This window comes from Euprymna scolopes, chromosome 36 (assembly GCF_053919585.1).
Source record: "Euprymna scolopes isolate OS-2025 chromosome 36, ASM5391958v1, whole genome shotgun sequence".
Classification (NCBI taxonomy): Eukaryota; Metazoa; Mollusca; class Cephalopoda; order Sepiida; family Sepiolidae; genus Euprymna; species Euprymna scolopes.
Window position 1 is genome coordinate 9,910,292 of NC_136517.1, and position 18,729 is coordinate 9,929,020.

Consider the following 18,729-nt stretch of genomic DNA (forward strand, 5'->3'; position numbering starts at 1 on the left):
TCCTGGCAATGTTCTCAATGTAGTTGTTCCAACTCATGTTTCCTGTGAACGTTAGGCCGAGGAGTTTAAAAGATGTACTTTCGGATAAAGTCATTGGCCATTGCTATTGGCGGTCGGGAAGGTTTCTTGTAATTATTGAAGGAAACAAGTTTAGTCTTGGCAGCATTGAATGTGACCAACCATTTATGTCCTCATTCCACTACAGATGGAGGTCTTCCTCTTGTGTTTCTGCCATTTCTTTAGATGTGTGTTCATTTGTTTTCCTGTCGTGTCTGTTATAGACCGTGGTGTACTGTCGTCAGCATACATACCCATCTCACAGACCCCATTCCCTCCCCCCCCCCAAAAAAAAGAACAAGCTTCTGCTACACACACAAAAAAAAGACCTCCAAGAAATTTCATAAAACCCTCTAAAGATGAGGCATAAAAAAAGCAAAAAGCCAAAAATAATGAAAAACGAATCACAAAAAAAAAAAAAAGAATCCAAAGGTTTTCAGCATTTTTATAGTCCAACTATCACTCGTGTATCTCAACACGTTTCCAGTTTTATTTCCATGTCCACGTGAAATGATAAATATCTCATTGACTTCAACTCAAAAGTTTTTTTAACTAAGAAAAAACAAACAAAAAAACACACACACACACACAAGAATCCCACAAGATTGGAATCTTGCTACAAAGTAAAAAATAACTTCATTAAACAAAACTCACAAAAACTCGACATCTTAATCAACCCCAAATAAACGCTCGCACCTTGGTGAGAACAATTATTAAAAATAAAATCTAACAACGTCAAACTCGGACACAAATAATGGAACAATTCTGTAAAAGATAAGAAATATGTGTCAACTGATTCATGATTCACACACACACACACGCACACGCGCGCGCGCGCACACACACACACACACACACATACACACACACCATTCCCTCCCCCCCCCAAAAAAAAGAACAAGCTTCTGCTACACACACACACCTCTTTTCATTATTTCTCCCCCTGAACTTTCATATTTCTAATGTTACATATATATAAAATCGGTGTTGTCTTAATGCTGATTTTTTTTTCTCTCTTCTTCCTGATAAGCAATACCAGGGATTATACCACCAATAATTTTTATTTAGTTTACTCAGCAGTGGTAAGGTTTACTGTGTCTTTTTCCGTCACTGACATAGATCATCACCTCTTGCGAATAGTGATAAGGCTACACAATAATCAAGTTCTTTTGTGCACATAAGCATAAGAGATTTACTCTTTCTTGTATTTCTACTGTGTTTGCAGTTGCAGACTCCAGGTTTAACTCAGCCTCTATCTGCTTTAAGTTTGAATTTGTTACTGTAGCTAATTCATCAAAAAGGCTTGAAAGATACAGTTTTACTTTTACTTTGATCTTCTGGACCCTCAACAGAGCTTGAAGTGTATCCTGCTGATTCTGCATCATTATCATCAGTAGAAAGTAGATATAGAATCCAATTCTTAGTGTTTTGCATGTCATTATTTTGAAATTTAAATGTGAATCTTGGATCTAGGTATAATTCTTAACAACCTCAGTAGTTTCTCAGTAGAAACACAAGTTTTTATCATTTAGATTGAACTAGCTTGGTTGCCCGGGTGTTTGAAGGTGTGTATTGAGCAAAAAAAAAAAAAAAAAGTTTTAGTAGGCAGGCCCAAACCTGGATTGCAAAGAAGGAAAAGAAAGTGGGGGTGGGGGAAACATGGTGCGTTAGCTGTTGCGCCTATCACCAAATCAGAAGTGACGTAGGTTTAAATTAAGGCTAGTCAATCGAAAAGAGACGATGACTTTTGAAAATAGTGATGAAAAAAACCACCCCTCCCTGTAGAAAAGTGCTCAGTTGAGGGTGAAGGAATTAATGATTTTGATCATTTTTTTTTTATATTTGTTGTCCGAAGGGTCGAGCTTCAAAATAATACTGATCTTGTGAAAATCCGTTGCCTCTGTCGAGAGTTTTAGGCAGACATACACACATACATACACACACACACTAACAGACAGGTGAGATTTATATAATAGATGAAAATCTTGTTTCCATTGATTCACTGAATTGTTCAACAGTGATAAAAAGGATTCCACTAAAGTCAGAAATATCAGAATTAGATTGGACAGCTTTTGAATGAGTTTGCTTTTTCAAATTAAGCTGATGATGTGTTACAGTTAATTTGCTAATTGCTGATGGTGAGTAATTAAAGAGAGACTATATTTGTGTTAGTTGTAATGATTTTCTTCACAGTGTGTTGGGAAATAATGAGTCATTTATTGAGTTTCGATGTTTGTATAAAGCATGATTGTGATTCTAAACCATAATTCCTCACACCAGCAACCTTATTTGTTCCTGAATCCCACACGACTAAGAAAATTTTATTGGAGATTTTATACTCACCCGGAACATTGTGCAAGTCTTCATTTATTCTTGCACCTGTGTGTTTACCAGGGAATGGAACAACTCTAAGAGATTTCTTGACCTTCGGGCCAAAATCAAAGTTGGACGTCGTGACTGCAAATGGCCAGAGGGAAGGTTGTCTTTTTCTGATCAGGATCTGATCGCTTTCTTTAAACACCAACTACAAGTGAAGATCAGATGTGATAGAAGAAGGCTGCATCGCGCAGTATTTGACCGAAGATGGCTACACATAGCAAGTCTGTGTGTACGAAAAGGAGCCAAATTTGAATACATGTTCCCCGCCTAGGTGTGGAGCCTGCAGTTTCGGACCCACTCTAATCTTAATTTAGCCTCTTAGCTAGCCGAGTGAGTGCCCCATCCTTCCCCGACTTGGAAACCTCCAAGATCCTCACCCTCTCATAATTGCAATTTTTTCTTCCCCTGTCTCTAAATTTAACCCATCTTAGAGAGAAAGAAATCAATCACTGACACCCCCCCTCACCCACCAATTTTTTTCTCTATTTTGTTCCATCTACAGGGCACCTCCACTTAGAGACTGTCCTGAAATGAAACGGGCAATCTATCAATTAGACGGGGTTGGGAGGGTCCTACTAACCACTTTTGTATTTTTTCCTCCTGCCCTCGACACAAATTAATTATTGTAATACCATTATCTTTTTTTGTTTTTACACACAAATAAAAAATGTTTTAAACAATTGTGTTTTAAGTAGACGTCCCCCAGTATGAATGGGTAAATGCAGTATTATGGTGAAAGAGCAGGCTAGCTAAGAGAACGTTTTGTTTAGTTCTGGAGTGACAAAGATGACCAACGACCACCATTTTCTCCTCTTTTTGAGTTGGCCTTGTGCCTAAATTTTTTTATGTTTGTATTTTAACCTGAATAAAAGATTTGATACCTTAAAGTGTAGTAGTTCTGATACTACACTTCAATTTTTTGTTCTCAGTGAAGGAGAAATCCTTCACAACTGAGACAATTTAAAATTTTTGTTCCTTTCTCCACATTAAAAAAACGACCTTGGTGTTTAACTCTGCCCGTATGGGGGAGCAAAGTAAATAAATCTAAGCCTAGCTCTAAGTCATTTGAAATCTAATGACCTGTCAAACTTAGAAAGAAAGTATTATTTGTATCAGCTGTTCAAATGTTTGTAGTCCAAGAAATGCTGCTAATTTCATCAAGAGATGATTGAATTTTTGTTTTTACTTTTGTAAATATATTGGGAATTATTTTTTTAGTGAAGCACTTTTTTTATTTTGCAATAAGCCTTTTAAATCCAATGTCAGATGTTTCTGAATATGAACATTATCTGGTAGGAGAAATGATTACTATTGATATTAACGGCAATCATTTCTCCTATCAGATAATGGATTTCTTGTGACCTGTGGTCATTAAGCTCCCAAATTTTCTTCTTGGCCAGTATTGATTCTATAGTAATTTGGTGATTTGCTGGAGACTTGTAATTGCTGCCATTTGTTCTTGGAATGTCTATCCCTGAACATTCATTGTTTCCTTTTCTTATCTGCATCTTTTGTTTCTTTTGAATAAACATAAGATGATTTTAACAAATTAGTTGTTGTAAAAGTTTTTGCTGATTTGCTACCCCTTGATATGATGGCTTGATATAACTTACAGACAGATATATTCTTATTCTTGGGATTGGCATCAAAATATATCCAATAGAAAGGAGGGACCATAGATTGGAGCTCAGATGAGCACCTGCCATGAAATAATGATAGAGCAGAGACAGGCTTGCAACGTCTCTTCTGTGGGAAAGAGGTTGCAGGGAAGAGAAAAGGGCACCGCCTACTAGGTTACGAAGTCTATTTTTCAAGGCCGGATAAGATGCTTCTAGCAGCTCCTGCCCAGATGTGGCAATAAAACTCCTTCCTAGGACATAATTGGCTTTTATATAGGTAGAGAATTGCAACAGAGCGGTAGAATAATCCCACCATTTTTTTTCAATGATCTTGGCAATAGATTTGATGTACATGTTCCATTTCAGATCAGAGGTAGAGATTCTCTCTTCTCTGATCTTGAGCACATGGTACAGTGGGGGAGGAGGTGGCTGATTACTTTGAATGCATCTAAAACCAAGCTCCTATCTTTGCATCATCAACGCTCTGATCCCCATCTGGCATCAATTGAAATGGGTGGCTCTCGTCTAGGGGAAGCTCCATGTTTTGATAAGCTTCTGGGCTTGACTTTTACTCCTGACCTGAAATGGAACATGTACATCAAGTCAGTTGCCAAGGTTGCTGGAAAAATGGTAGGATCCTTCTGCCGCTTCAGAAGATATCTCACCCCTGATGCAATTCTCTATCTGTATAAAAGCCAAGTACTTCCAAGGATGGAATACTGCTGCTACATCTGGGCAGGTGCTGCTAAAAACAGCCTATCCTGCCTTGACTGAGTACAAAATAGGCTTCGTGGCCTATTGGGTGATGCCCTTTTCTCTTCCCTGCAACCTCTCTCCCACAGGAGAGACGTTGCGAGCCTGTCTTTGTTTTATCGTTACTACGATGGCAGGTGCTCGTCTGAACTCCAATCTCTCGTCCCCCCTCGCCAATCTTTCACGATAAAAACCCGCCTAGTTGAAACCACTGTCAAAAATTTTCCCCACTCCTTATCTGTGGCAAAATCAAAACGTAGATTCCATGAACAAAGCTTCTTTCTTAGAACTGCACGCCTGTGGAACTCTGTTCCGGTTGCCTGTTTCCCACCTGATTACAACCTGGATGTCTTCAAGTTCAATGTAAACAAAAATCCTGATGAACCGCCCCCTTAAGTAAGACACTTTATCAAATCTCCAACACTAACGTACTGTACAAACAATAATCCTTATCCCCGAGTGGCTTCCGGGCCTTGATAAGTGGTGACTACCTTGTAAAAAAAAAAAAAAAAAAAGAGAGAATGAAGTGTTGCCATAGGTAAGTGTCGTCAGCGTAAATGACTGCATATGATCTTAGGATGTGATTTGGAAGATCATTGATGTAGATCAGGAAGAGAGTTGGGTCCAACATGAACCCCTGAGGGACTAATATATATAAAATCAGTGTTTGGACAATTAATTGGAAATCCAAATAAAAAAAAAAAATTTTTTTTTTATCGGAATCGTAAAAATTTGTATATTTTCAGAGAGAAAAAAAAATTTCTTTTCATTGATTTTGTTTTGTTTGTTTTTGTTACAAAACTTAAATGATAAATATTTATTGAAGCAAAACTAAAATCTATAGATCAACTTATACGAGTTTATTTTACATTTGTGAAAATATATGCACATATTATATGGGTTTTTATAGCAATTTGAAAATTAAAAGCACAAAAATCAACATTATAGATAAATATTTAGACTTCAAAGATCGGAATGTGTAATTTAGAATGGAATCCGTAAAAATATTGGAATCATCCGATCACTAATAAATAAATAAATATATATATATATATATATATATATATATATACACACTAGACTACCCGTGACCCGTTGGGTCAGTATGTTATATTAGCTATGGAATTGATGTATGAGTGTGACACTTGTGATGTAAAGAAAATAGATTTTTTTTTTTGACATAACAGAAACATTTCTATGAAAGTATATTAAAATGAAAAAAAGAATATAGATAGATTTCTATGAGTCGTTCTGTTTATTATAATTGATTATTTTGGAAAAAAAATTACAGTTACTGAATTATAAGTGGTTGGCCATACTTATAAGTAAATGTGCACTGAACAGATGCCATAATACTTATTATAGTTAAATTCAAATTTTGATATATCTGCTTTTTTTTTTTTTTTTTTTTTTTTTTTGTGATTGTTGGATAGTGATTGTTGATTGCCTATTATTGACTACACAATTGTAGATTTTCCAACCATCACGGGTTCCTAATTTCTGTGCTTCAATGTGTTTTCTGGTGATTTCAGTAAATTCTCTCTTAGCTGTCGCTATTTCTTCCTTACAATTACTTCTAGCTTCTATATACTTCTGTCTGTTTGAATTGGACTTATGTCGGTTGAATCTGTTGTACGCATGCTGCCTTGCAGCAATTGCAGTTGCACAAGTAGAAGTAAACCATTGGGGAGAGTGGGGCTTGCTATAAAATTTCTGCGTGGGAACATGTGCTTCAATTGCTGCTTTGAACCATTCAGTTGTTTCATTTGTGCACTGTTCAGCAGCAAGTGAAAGGATATTTCGCCATGGGGCGTCTCTGATGAGATCCCTGATGGCTTCCCAGTCAGCCTTTTTATAATATCTCGTTGTTTTGAGCAGTGGGTCTTCAGTTTTGTTGAAAAGAATTAAATAAAGTGGGTATCTACTGCCAACAGATCTTTGGGGGGGGGGCTGGTATTTATTTCCTTCCCACGATGGGAAGATGTAAAACAAGGTCATAAAATGTAATTTGAAAAGCCAGCGCCCTAGAGAAAGAACACTGACCTACAAAAAATGTTTTGGTAGCTCCATTGGCATTTTGTTTTTCTTGTATTTTCACACCAAACAAAGTATAGTGCTACTTTGATATAGCTATTATCTGGGACATAATTGCGTGGACACTATTTAGGGAGTTTAGCAACAAGATGTCTATTCACATTACGCTAGAATTTCTGCATGTCAGTACAGACTGGGAAACAGGAACCGGGAAGGAAATTTCCAAAGTCTAGCAGTTCTGGGGAAGAAACTATTAGAGTAGAAGGCTTTTTGGCATCTGGGAATCTCTGTGTAGGGGTGGGATTTTGCTGCTTGCTATGTTTGTCAGGGGTATTTATGTATGGGAGTACAAGGGCTTGTAGTTCGTCAGAGTATCTACCATTAAAATAGTTGTAAAACAGGCAGAGGGATGCAACATTTCGTCAGTGGGACAGAGGCTGAAACCCAGCTGACAGTTCAGGATCAATTGGGTTAGCAACTCTCTTTTGAACCATGTCCAGGAGTGAGAGACTAGTGGCACCAGCCCAAATGTGACATCAATACTCGTACACCGTTAAATAGTGGCCTTGTAAAGGTACAGGATACTCTCAGGCGTAAGTAACTTTCTGGTATGGTAGAGAGAGCCCACCTTCCTCGCAGTAGACCCATTCAAAGACAAAGAGTGATAAAGAAAAGTCTGGAAGTGTGGACCTCATAGAACTGCACAGGACAAGATCTCGGTCAATAGATAATACGTCACCTCAAGTCTAGACTGGAGGTTGAGGGAAAAAAATAATTCCTCCAACCCAGCACTTGAAAGCTGTATATGGTCAAGTAATGATAACTGTTCTTGGGGTGTCTTGAAGTGGTAGGAGAGAGTGTAGGCGTCTTACTTTGTGGTTGTCTTGAAACTCTGGTCTGCAAACTCTACAGGTTTCAGGATGAGATTTTAAAAGGTCTGGTAGGAAGTACCGGTGGGGAAACTAGCTTAGTCACCTCTGACTCAACCACGTGGCAGATAGTATCGGATTACATGGTACCAGTTGCACAAGTGACTTCACCTTCATGCACATATTTATCTTAGACATTTTCTAAATTGACCTATACTTGTACTTTTTTTTTTTTTTTTTATTTCGGTATAAAATCACAAAACTCAAGGGACCCTTTTATACATACTAACTCTTGATTTCTATTTGAGTTACATAAATATTCGAACATTCCATAAATACATAAATATTCGAACATTCCATAAATACATAAATATTCGAACATTCCATAAATACATAAATATTCGAACATTCCATAAATACATAAATATTCGAACATTCCATAAATACATAAATATTCGAACATTCCATAAATACATAAATATTCGAACATTCCATAAATACATAAATATTCGAACATTCCATAAATACATAAATATTCGAACATTCCATTGAAGTTCTCCTTAACCTCTCAACACAGAGTTAGTAAAGAAGTTGGATATAATCTTCCTATTCTCAATTGACCATTTAAATAAGTTACAGTGCACTTTTCTTGTGGTCTCTTGGTCTTACTGTATTCCAGAACAAGAATTCCCTTTGGCTGGTGGAGTATTCACCTTTGTACCAGTTGAGGATATGTCCTCGTCAATCAGCCCATCCATGGTTTTGTTGCTGTTAGAATCAGATGTTTTACTGTTAATAAAACTACTGCATATGTATAGGAAAATATGATAATGCAAATTACAAATTTATTTAAAGAATATTTTTTTTTTCGTTTTTGTTTCAAGTTCTCTGAAATCAAGGTTGCCCTTTACACTTGATCTCTGTATAAGATATTCCTCAGGCTGATACTTGATCTCGATATGAGATGCATAAATATTCGAATACTCCATTAAAGTTATCCTTAACCGCTCAAACACTGAGTTTTTTTTGTTTTCTTTTTTAAAATATTTTTATTACATTTTACTTGGGTCTTGGCCTCTTACTCACATGCATTACAGTAAAGTTCTGTTTATCTCTCAAACACTGAGTTAGTAAAGAAGTTGAGAACATTATCTCATTAACCTTTATCCTCCAATGGTTTTTTAGTCTTGATAAACGGTGACTCATTAGTAGAAAAAAATAATAGCTATGTTCAGTGTCTAATCAACAAATGGCAGGAGAAGATCTTGGTGTCTTTCTTCCTGGGTCTCTGGAAACTCTGCAAACCCTAAAGCTCTTAAAATGATGGTGGGGTCATAAAGATTCAGTAGAAATTGCTATGCCAAATATCCTGATTGGTTATTGAATGACCAAAGAACCTCATTAGCGTTGTTCTACTCCGCCACAGGAAATAGATACAAATGTTTATTACTGTTAATCATCATTTGAAGGGGGGGGGATCATGATCTCTACGCTATTTTATGGAATTGTGATTTGGTGATTGGCTACTAAAAGCAATGTGACAGATGTATAGACAGTTGAAATAAATTTTTAAAAAATAGCGATCAACATCATTGCGACTGCTACGCACATATCGTATGTTGTAGGCAACAATGTTATATATTTTTGTTGTAGGCAAAAATGTTATATATTTTTGTTGTAGACAACAATGTTATATATTTTTGTTGTAGACAACAATGTTATATATTTTTGTTGTAGACAACAATGTTATATATTTTTGTTATGGGCAACAATGTTATATATTTTTGTTGTGGGCAAAAATGTTATATATTTTTGTTGTAGACAACAATGTTATATATTTTTGTTGTAGACAACAATGTTATATATTTTTGTTGTAGACAACAATGTTATATATTTTTGTTATGGGCAACAATGTTATATATTTTTGTTGTGGGCAACAATGTTATATATTTTTGTTGTAGACAACAATGTTATATATTTTTGTTGTAGACAACAATGTTATATATTTTTGTTGTAGACAACAATGTTATATATTTTTGTTGTAGACAACAATGTTATATATTTTTGTTGTAGACAACAATGTTATATATTTTTGTTGACAACAATGTTATATATTTTTGTTGTAGACAACAATGTTATATATTTTTGTTGTAGACAACAATGTTATATATTTTTGTTGTAGACAACAATGTTATATATTTTTGTTGTAGACAACAATGTTATATATTTTTGTTGTAAGCAACAATGTTATATATTTTTGTTGTAAGCAACAATGTTATATATTTTTGTTGTAGGCAACAATGTTATATATTTTTGTTGTAGGCAACAATGTTATATATTTTTGTTGTAGACAACAATGTTATATATTTTTGTTGTAAGCAACAATGTTATATATTTTTGTTGTAGACAACAATGTTATATATTTTTGTTGTAGGCAACAATGTTATATATTTTTGTTGTAGGCAACAATGTTATATATTTTTGTTGTAGACAACAATGTTATATATTTTTGTTGTAGACAACAATGTTATATATTTTTGTTGTAGACAACAATGTTATATATTTTTGTTGTAGACAACAATGTTATATATTTTTGTTGTAGACAACAATGTTATATATTTTTGTTGTAGACAACAATGTTATATATTTTTGTTGTAGACAACAATGTTATATATTTTTGTTGTAGACAACAATGTTATATATTTTTGTTGTAGACAACAATGTTATATATTTTTGTTGTAAGCAACAATGTTATATATTTTTGTTGTAAGCAACAATGTTATATATTTTTGTTGTAGGCAACAATGTTATATATTTTTGTTGTAGGCAACAATGTTATATATTTTTGTTGTAGACAACAATGTTATATATTTTTGTTGTAAGCAACAATGTTATATATTTTTGTTGTAGACAACAATGTTATATATTTTTGTTGTAGGCAACAATGTTATATATTTTTGTTGTAGACAACAATGTTATATATTTTTGTTGTAGACAACAATGTTATATATTTTTGTTGTAGGCAACAATGTTATATATTTTTGTTGTAGGCAACAATGTTATATATTTTTGTTGTAGACAACAATGTTATATATTTTTGTTGTAGACAACAATGTTATATATTTTTGTTGTAGACAACAATGTTATATATTTTGCACTTATTTACACTCCTTGTTTGTACTTATAAAATGCTAACAAGAAGTTTTGGTGTTGCCCGAGAATAAATGAAAACCTCTATGTACTACTAATTTCTATGATTTTCAGATAGAATTAATCTTCTTTTTTTTTTTTTCTTTTTTTTTTTTTTTAACGGATGTATTTACTCGTAAAAAAAATATTGATATGTGTCCTCTATTGCTTCCATCGGAGAGGATTTGATGTTATGAGGATGCTTATTAACTTCCTTTTCTACAACTAAGAATCCAAAATGGTTAAAATGTACAGGTAAAAAAAAAAAGCCTTAGAGAAGCAAACGTTGATTTCAGTGTAATGATAGATTTTTAGATAAGGATTTTTCCCTTTTGCATTTGTAATTCTAACTTAATAAACAAGATTTCAATTAACCTTTTTAGTCTTATCAGCTTTTAGAAAAGTTTTAATTTTGATCTTTTTTTTTATTTGTTTATTTATTCATTTTCACTTTCTCTTCTCTTATCTCTGAAAACAATTGCTCTTCACAATTTCATAAAAATTGCCTTCACATTTCATAAAATAAGTTATTTTACTTGGAAATCAAAATTAAAAAGATTATCTGGAAACTTGAGACAATGAATATGAACTTGATTTCTTAGCACATTAGTACAGTGTGTGTGTGTGTGTGTGTGTGTGTGTGTGTGTGTGGATGGTGTGGTATTTTTTGATAAATGGGAATTCCTTATTGGCTGCACATTCAATATTTTGGATATGTGTGGAGGATAAATGTACCTTTTAGTACAAATAAATGTTTTTAATGAATTGGGAGGGGGGCATAAAGTACGCTTAAATATATTTTAAGTCATGCATATTTCATATGTATTATTACAGAACTAATTCTGTATTGAATATCATATTGTACCTAATATATATAGTACTGATTTCCAAAGATTTTTTTAATGGCATCAGCTAGAATCGAAAGCAAAACATTTAGCATTCCAGCTGCGTTCCCTACCATTTGAGCTAACTCGACAGATAGATAAAAAAATTTTTTAATGAAACCATTTCTAGTTATGATTGAATTTTCACATATGCAAAAGTAATAGAAATATGTCCGCAAGTTGAAATGAACATTTTGTATTTCAACTTGCCAACATATTTCTGTACGCATTAGTCATCCATCCAAACAGATTTTACTCATTATAAGCCATCCTTGATATATGATTACTAGTTTCTGTTAATTTTAGTGTATGTGTATGTGACCAGTAGTTTATTGGTTAAGTATTTACGGACACACACACACACACACTGTTTTATTTATGAAGTTACTAATTAATTTCTGAATAAAAAAAAACTTGTAATTAAATCGGTTATGAAATGCTAATCTGTGTGTTGGGTGAGATTTATTATTTTATTTTTTTAAAATCACTCCAAGCAAGGCATAAATCTACTTAATATAAGGAACTAAAAAAAAAAAAAAAAAACACTTAAAGGTCAAAAACTATTCAATGACCTTCACCTGACAAATTCCATTTTTTTCATTTTCACATTTTTGCACTGGTTTTTCCCGGCTAAAACCCAAATATAAAGTTTCAGATGGGTTCGAATACCCTATATATTAAGTTTCATGTCTGAAGATCAAAAACTGACACAGGAGTTTGGTAGGCAAAATTTTTTAAACAAAGAGGTTTGTGGTTGCTATAACCTTTTTATGCAAATATTACGCAAGTATAAATCATGTAGAATATCTGCATGAATATAATTACACGTAATAGTTAACTAAAGATGATTATCCCATAAGAAAACTGAAAAAACTAATAGGGAATTAATTAAAATGAATGTTTAAAAGAATATGAAAATTAGCTAGATCTTTTGCAGATGAATGCAATTGCACAACCCATATATAACAAAATTGTATTTTTTATTTTTTTAAATAGAAAAAAGTTTTTAATATGAATATCAATACACAAAAAAACACCAAATTTTTAAGAGTATAGATTAAAAAAAATAGAGAATGAACTAAACATGAATATTTTTAATTTACAACTCTAGCAGCGCCCTCTACTTTCTAATCTATCAACAGTATTTTTTTATTCAAACAAAAACCAATTCTCTTATGTGGATACAGCTAATAGTAATGTGACATTTGCTTATGTTTATTTCAGTTTAAATTTGATGAAAAGCAATTAAAAAATAATGCATTTTTGTTTTAAATAGAAAGAAATATGTTTTAATTTCATTTTAAGCTATGCGATTGTAACTATAATTTCAAATCACATTTTTTTTTATCATGTCTTTTATGCTATAAAATTGTTGGCCGAATTTTAAAAGTTAGGCCTATATACATAAAATGTAGTATTTAAGCTGACAATTCAGATTTTGATTCTGACAAACTAATTTTTAGTTGTGTCGTGTTATTTGCGTCTAACATACTTCAGTAGATTTTTTTAATATTTAGTAACAACTGAGCAAAGGGAAATAACTCTTATTTTTAACAAATTATTGTACCTTTTTGTTCTTTTTTATGCTTTGCTTCGTTCTTATTAAAAAATCAAAACTAAGTTCACTTTTAGAGTTTACCCGTTTTTTAAGTTGTCATTACTTCTAAAATGTAGATATTTTTTTCAGAAATTACTTTATTTTAAATATCCATATAAAAAGAAAAAACATCCTTTATGAAAAAAAAATAAATGCAGTTTTACTATTTTTATTACTACAAATTAGTATAAAATCTCATCCAATCTCTTTTTGATATATAAATTAAAGTCAGTCGCATTGTTGTCTATCTTTTTTTTTTCTACAAAGTCAATTGATTCTGGTTTGTCAGTTTTTTTCTTGTTTTCTTTCTATTGAACCGATTCATGTTGGTATAAAGAATGAAATGTAATTCAATTTCTTTCAGAAAATACTTTGTCCAGGTCGGAGTTATTTTTAAATAGTTGTCATTTTAGAGAAAAAGGGACTTAAATCTGTCTCCGTCCATACAGTTACTCCCCTTTAATTGAAATTTAAATAAAAAAAAAAAACTAGGGAGAAGGAATACTTAAAAAAAAAAAAAAAAAAAAAAAGGCATAACAAAAAAAAAGTGTAAATAAATTCAAAACTGGGCACACCAGGTAAGAACAGCTAGTTTGTGCAAAGATATTTGGTATTTATGAAAAAAGAAGTTATCGACTCGAGAATGCATTTGCAATTTGTCCCATTTGTTTTTTCCAGAATGGCACTGATGTTGCACTATTTGACTCCAAATTATTAGAAGATCTGGACATTGCCAACTTTGTTGGAAGCAAGAATTTAACAAATTTACAGAAGTGCTTTAAAGTGAGACCCTTATGTCAGTCAGATTACGAAAAAGGTAACTATTTTGTGTTTTTGTTTTTTGTATGCCTTTTTTGTTGTTTGTATGCCTTTTTTGTTGTTTGTATGGCTTTGTTGTTGTTTGTATGGCTTTGTTGTTGTTGTTTTTTGTATGGCTTTGTTTTTTTTGTATGGCTTTGTTGTTTTTGTATGGCTTTGTTGTTTTTTTGTATGGCTTTATTGTTTTTGTATGGCTTTATTGTTTTTGTATGGCTTTGTTGTTTTTTGTATGGCTTTGTTGTTTTTTGTATGGCTTTGTTGTTTTTTGTATGGCTTTGTTGTTTTTTGTATGGCTTTGTTTTTTTTGTATGGCTTTGTTTTTTTTGTATGGCTTTGTTGTTTTTGTATGGCTTTGTTGTTTTTTTGTATGGCTTTGTTGTTTTTTTGTATGGCTTTATTGTTTTTGTATGGCTTTATTGTTTTTGTATGGCTTTGTTGTTTTTTGTATGGCTTTGTTGTTTTTGTATGGCTTTGTTGTTTTTTGTATGGCTTTGTTGTTTTTGTATGGCTTTGTTGTTTTTGTATGGCTTTGTTGTTTTTTTGTATGGCTTTGTTGTTTTTGTATGGCTTTGTTGTTTCTTTGTATGGCTTTATTGTTTTTTGTATGGCTTTGTTGTTTTTTGTATGGCTTTGTTGTTTTTTGTATGGCTTTGTTGTTTTTTATATATAGCTTTTTTGGTTTTGGTTTTCGCATAGCTTTTTTGGTTTTGGTTTTTGTATGGCTTTTTTTGTTTTTTATTTTTGTATGCTTTTTTGGGGTTTGTTTTTTTGTATGCTTTTTTGTTTGTGTTTTGTTTTTGTATGCTTTTTTGTTTGTTTTTTGTATGCTTTTCTGTTTGTGTTTCGTTTTTGTATGCTTTTTTTGGTTTGTGTTTGTATGCTTTTTTTGGTTTGTGTTTGTATGCCTTTTTTGGTTTGTGTTTGTATGCCTTTTTTGGTTTGTTTTTGTATGCCTTTTTTGGTTTGTGTTTGTATGCCTTTTTTGGTTTGTGTTTGTATGCCTTTTTTGGTTTGTGTTTGTATGCCTTTTTTGGTTTGTTTTTGTATGCCTTTTTTGGTTTGTGTTTGTATGCCTTTTTTGGTTTGTGTTTGTATGCCTTTTTTGGTTTGTTTTTGTATGCCTTTTTTGGTTTGTGTTTGTATGCCTTTTTTGGTTTGTGTTTGTATGCCTTTTTTGGTTTGTTTTTGTATGCCTTTTTTGGTTTGTGTTTGTATGCCTTTTTTGGTTTGTGTTTGTATGCCTTTTTTGGTTTGTGTTTGTATGCCTTTTTTGGTTTGTGTTTGTATGCCTTTTTTGGTTTGTGTTTGTATGCCTTTTTTGGTTTGTGTTTGTATGCCTTTTTTGGTTTGTTTTTGTATGCCTTTTTTGGTTTGTGTTTGTATGCCTTTTTTGGTTTGTTTTATATGCCTTTTTTGGTTTGTGTTTGTATGCCTTTTTTGGTTTGTTTTATATGCCTTTTTTGGTTTGTGTTTGTATGCCTTTTTTGGTTTGTGTTTGTATGCCTTTTTTGGTTTGTGTTTGTATGCCTTTTTTGGTTTGTGTTTGTATGCCTTTTTTGGTTTGTTTTTGTATGCCTTTTTTGGTTTGTGTTTGTATGCCTTTTTTGGTTTGTTTTTGTATGCCTTTTTTGGTTTGTGTTTGTATGCCTTTTTTGGTTTGTGTTTGTATGCCTTTTTTGGTTTGTGTTTGTATGCCTTTTTTGGTTTGTTTTTGTATGCCTTTTTTGGTTTGTGTTTGTATGCCTTTTTTGGTTTGTGTTTGTATGCCTTTTTTGGTTTGTGTTTGTATGCCTTTTTTGGTTTGTTTTTGTATGCCTTTTTTGGTTTGTGTTTGTATGCCTTTTTTGGTTTGTTTTTGTATGCCTTTTTTGGTTTGTGTTTGTATGCCTTTTTTGGTTTGTGTTTGTATGCCTTTTTTGGTTTGTGTTTGTATGCCTTTTTTGGTTTGTTTTTGTATGCCTTTTTTGGTTTGTTTTTGTATGCCTTTTTTGGTTTGTGTTTGTATGCCTTTTTTGGTTTGTTTTTGTATGCCTTTTTTGGTTTGTTTTTGTATGCCTTTTTTGGTTTGTGTTTGTATGCCTTTTTTGGTTTGTGTTTGTATGCCTTTTTTGGTTTGTTTTTGTATGCCTTTTTTGGTTTGTTTTTGTATGCCTTTTTTGGTTTGTGTTTGTATGCCTTTTTTGGTTTGTTTTTGTATGCCTTTTTTGGTTTGTGTTTGTATGCCTTTTTTGGTTTGTGTTTGTATGCCTTTTTTGGTTTGTGTTTGTATGCCTTTTTTGGTTTGTGTTTGTATGCCTTTTTTGGTTTGTTTTTGTATGCCTTTTTTGGTTTGTGTTTGTATGCCTTTTTTGGTTTGTGTTTGTATGCCTTTTTTGGTTTGTGTTTGTATGCCTTTTTTGGTTTGTTTTTGTATGCCTTTGGTTTGTGTTTGTATGCCTTTTTTGGTTTGTGTTTGTATGCCTTTTTTGGTTTGTTTTTGTATGCCTTTTTTGGTTTGTTTTTGTATGCCTTTTTTGGTTTGTTTTTGTATGCCTTTTTTGTTTTTTTTTTGTATGCCTTTTTTGGTTTGTGTTTGTATGCCTTTTTTGGTTTGTGTTTGTATGCCTTTTTTGGTTTGTGTTTGTATGCCTTTTTTGGTTTGTGTTTGTATGCCTTTTTTGGTTTGTGTTTGTATGCCTTTTTTGGTTTGTTTTTGTATGCCTTTTTTGGTTTGTTTTTGTATGCCTTTTTTGGTTTGTGTTTGTATGCCTTTTTTGGTTTGTGTTTGTATGCCTTTTTTGGTTTGTTTTTGTATGCCTTTTTTGGTTTGTGTTTGTATGCCTTTGTTGGTTTGTTTTTGTATGCCTTTTTTGGTTTGTTTTTGTATGCCTTTTTTGGTTTGTTTTTGTATGCCTTTTTTGGTTTGTTTTTGTATGCCTTTTTTGGTTTGTGTTTGTATGCCTTTTTTGGTTTGTGTTTGTATGCCTTTTTTGGTTTGTTTTTGTATGCCTTTTTTGGTTTGTGTTTGTATGCCTTTTTTGGTTTGTGTTTGTATGCCTTTTTTGGTTTGTGTTTGTATGCCTTTTTTGGTTTGTGTTTGTATGCCTTTTTTGGTTTGTGTTTGTATGCCTTTTTTGGTTTGTTTTTGTATGCCTTTTTTGGTTTGTGTTTGTATGCCTTTTTTGGTTTGTGTTTGTATGCCTTTTTTGGTTTGTTTTTGTATGCCTTTTTTGGTTTGTTTTTAAATACAAAATAGTTAAATAAGGTTTAATTTTGAGTGACAAAGAAATATGTACATATTAAAATAAAGTATTGTAATTCTTTTTATTTTTATTTATTTAGTTTTACTATAGAATTTTATGTACTAATAAAGCCTCCTTATTATTTTTATATATTTACTAGCAGGAACTGTGGAAATTCCACAGTGGACTCATTCATATATAATATATTGATGTTGGTATTCTGGATGTTCAGTATAAATGGAAACGCCCTGATATTATTGTAGCTCTTTTGTTAAAACTGCAAAAGTATTTATCTAAGCTAGCAGGGACGCCCAGCATTGCCTGGTCATAAAGTATGCTTAAATATGACATTTTAATTCATGCAGATTGCATATATATTATTATCGTCAAATTTCTATCGATATCATATATAAATATTATAAAGTTGTGATTTCAAAAATAAAGATAGCCATGTAACTTGGTTCTTACAGGAGAACTAAAAACTTTTTTTTCAACTTTTTTATATTCTTAAAACTGGCAGAAACAATTGTTTGTAAATCAAAAATGTTTTTTTAAGAAAATATGAAACGTTTCTCCGAATAACTATGGTTTACATAGTGTTCTTTAAATTGTGAATTTTACGTAGTGGTAATTATGACCCAACGGGTCACAAATGTGTCTTGTTTAATATTTATCTTTCTCATTTACACAGTGGAACGATAAATTTATTGCCCTAAAGAAAACAACACTACAGCTTTATTTTAAAACTGTTATTGAAAAAATCAATTCAGGTAACTTGATTATGTAGTAGAGTTGACATTTATTCAATGTAGCCAACTTCAGCCTCAGTCATTGCTTCAATACCGGTCTGGAACAGGGAGCATGCCTTTTCCACAAGCGCTGATGGGAGCTTGGCGAATACTTGGCTGGTGGCGGTCAGGCTGGCTTTGGTGATGTATGATTAAATAAAATAGTCCAGCCGGTTCAGATCTGGGGAGGAAAGGGGGGGGGCAGTGAGAGAAGGGTACAGAGTACACGCCTTCTCAAGCCAAGCCTGGGTCTCTTGTGGGCCAGCACCAAGTTCTGCTGCCACACCCAGGGCCTACCATTCAGGTACACTTTGGTGTTGACTTTCAAGCAGACTTCGAAGATGTGAGTGGCATGATGTGGCCTTTACTTGAAACCACACCAAAGACCATAACCATGGCCGGAAACTTCATTCAGCTGTTCTATCAAGCGTTGAACTGTTTAGGTTTGCATTTTGAAGGTGCTGGCAATGGTCCTGTTGTCATAACTTGGATTGGTAGAGAGCATGTTGTATAGCAGCGC

The 18,729-nt window shown here is 32.8% G+C and overlaps 1 protein-coding gene across 1 annotated transcript in view; it reads left to right on the forward strand.

Moving 5' to 3' along the window:
• LOC145260326 (glucosamine 6-phosphate N-acetyltransferase-like) overlaps nucleotides 1-18,729 on the forward strand; it is a 64,730-nt gene that overhangs the window by 17,829 nt on the left and 28,172 nt on the right. Inside the window, exon 2 of the mRNA XM_080118217.1 lies at nucleotides 14,060-14,198. Coding sequence (XP_079974343.1) covers nucleotides 14,060-14,198 — 139 coding nt within the window. The remainder of the gene's footprint in view (nucleotides 1-14,059; nucleotides 14,199-18,729) is intronic.